The sequence below is a fragment of the Pholcus phalangioides genome, unplaced genomic scaffold (genome assembly GCF_987345545.1).
Source record: "Pholcus phalangioides strain wild (caught in Gottingen) unplaced genomic scaffold, Ppha-v1.0 ptg000030l_1, whole genome shotgun sequence".
Lineage (NCBI taxonomy): Eukaryota > Metazoa > Arthropoda > Arachnida > Araneae > Pholcidae > Pholcus > Pholcus phalangioides.
In genome coordinates, this window is record NW_028301620.1 from 4,793,013 (window position 1) to 4,795,526 (window position 2,514).

The following is a 2,514-nucleotide window of genomic DNA, read 5'->3' on the forward strand; positions in this document are numbered from 1 at the left end:
GCTACAAGCTGATAAAGTCAATAAAGTTCTCCCACAGTTGTTAAGCTGCGCAGGCTCAAGATGGGGCATTACCAGTGCCATGCGTCGTACCTTATATGTATCAGTGATACAGAGGATGCTGGCCTACGGTGCCCTAGTCTGGGGATCCAAGCTCACCAAGGCAGTAAAGAGAAAACTAGACTCGGTTCAGAGAGGCTTTCTCCTCTATATCACCAAGGCGTACTGTACGGCACCAACAAACGCTCTACAGGTGATAACAGGACTAGCCCCCCTCGGGCTTTGGATAGAGTCTGAAGCAAAGATGGCATTGCTGACGAGACTCAATCGGCCTATCACAGTCAACAACGAACACATAGAGCATTCGCAAATTGAACAGAGAGAGATTGGATGGTCCTCTCACCCAGCCGTAGAAGTAAAAGACGGGCAGATCAGCTTACACCATGACAAACAGCTAACGCCAACAGTAATTTCCACGGACGGCTCAAAGACAAAAGATGGAACTGCAGCAGCTTACGTCCTTACGGAGGGCAACAAAATAATCAGCAAGTGTGCACATAAGCTCAACGCAGAGGCTTCCGTGTTCCAGGCAGAGATGCTGGCTCTTCTAGAGGCAACGAGGAAGGCAGAGGAATTAAACCCTCCAGTCAAAATATACACTGACTCGCTTTCTTCGCTGCATGCAGTCGCAAATCCGTTGTCCAAAACGTACGCTTCAAGAGCAGTCAGGAAGATTCTCATTAATAACCCCGGTATCTCCCTTTCCTGGGTTAAAGCCCACGAGGGGAACTGGGGTAATGAGGAAGCTGATGCTCTTGCAAAAGCAACGACAGAAAGATCAGAAGTCGATCGAAATATTCCATTTCCAATGTCTTGGGCGAAGGCAAAGATTAAACAACATCTTCTAAGGCAGTGGCAGGTGCAGTGGGACAGCAACGATAAAACAGGGAGAAAGATCTATCAGGTACTTCCGAGGGTGAGGCTCGAGGATCAGGGGTGGTCAAGGGCAATGATCTTGTTCTTCACAGAACATGGGCCATTCCCTGCATACCTCAAGCGATTTCACCTTCGGGGTACAGACGCCTGCAGATGTGGAATGGTGGGAACACCACTGCACTATGCCACTGAATGCCCACTGACCAAGAAATTCCACTTTGGGAAGCCTTCACAAGAAAACTTGGCCCTTTGGAGAGCCGAGGTGTTGAAAAGAACTGACCGAAAAGAAAAAATTGGAAAATTGATGGAGAGGCTCACAACAGACGAGAGGACATTCATCCCTGATCGCAAAGAGCAAGATACTGCAGGGCACTGTCCACAGAGAAGGAGTCCTCGGACTTTGAAAACGAACAGAATACATAATAAAGACACCGCGCGCCTCACGGGGGCAACTGTCGCGTGGATTCTGCCATGTGTGAATAGATGATTGTGTATTGTACATTGTATATTTTTTCTGTCATTAAAATCCAGGGTTTTTTTGCGGTTGGGTCTCGGGGGTTTGGGTGGGGGTGCTCCGGGCTGTTGCTCGGGCTTGTGGGCCCCTCCTGGTGGCTGGGTGGCTGCCCGGAGGGGGGCTGCTTACTGTGAGGAACCCTGAGGGCCGGGCCTTGTGCTTGCGGCTGTAGTTTTGGATAGAGGGTTGGGGCGCCGGGGGGGGCGCCCGGCGCCCCTGATTCTCGCCCAGCGCGACCCAACCTGCTTGGGTAAAAGGCTTATATCCCGGGAGGGACAGAGCCTGGGTCGTGTCTGGTTTGTCGGGATGCCCCCCCCCCACCTAAATGACGGGCCTGCCACAGCCTTAGTATTGAATCGGGGAAGTATCACACAGTTATAAACACAAGCGCTTGAGTGGTGGAGGGGTAAGATTCCCGTTTTCGACTATGAAGGTACGTCCATGGATGGTCGATTCCTGGCGTAGAACATCTGAAACAAGTTCTTTACCTACTGAACCTTGAGCGACCACCGATAGATGCCGCCTTCATTTCCCACCCATTTCTACTGGTTGGAAATTGTAGTAAAGTAGTTATAACTATATATATATACGGGGTGATTATAAAAAAAACTATCTCGACATATGGCCCCCTAACTATCATACCATTCACAGAAACTGAATGAAATTTTGGCATAAGGTATTTTGAGGTATGCGCTCAAGAATGATATGGAAAACAACAGTGTCACTCTAACAGTTACGGTTACAGTGAGAAAATATCAAATGGCAACACCAAGTTTTTTGTATTGGAATGCGATCTCCATACTGAAAAACACTAAATAGCGTTGGAATGGCACCTGTAGCACGAAAATCCCCGGAGCTAGGCAAGGAAAAAGTAAAAAGGACTTTGCCGTGCACCAGAGCATTAATGTTCGTTTCATTCGTCACACCGTTTCTTCGGCTGAGATCCCAGCCTGATTAGTCCTCCACAAGGTCATGTGGAAAATTTGTGAAACACAATAAAATGCTTTATTTTATGCTGCTTCTCTGTCCTTATTGGTTGTCCTCACTTTTAGCCTATCTACCGCCGG

At 48.6% G+C, this 2,514-nt stretch overlaps 1 protein-coding gene across 1 annotated transcript; it reads left to right on the forward strand.

Annotated features, from left to right (window-relative positions):
• Positions 1-301: 301 nt before the first annotated feature.
• LOC149067460 (uncharacterized) lies at positions 302-1,420 on the forward strand. The gene has a single exon (XM_089252613.1). The coding sequence runs from the start codon at positions 302-304 to the stop codon at positions 1,418-1,420; it is 1,119 nt and encodes a 372-aa protein (XP_089108739.1).
• Positions 1,421-2,514: the final 1,094 nt, after the last annotated feature.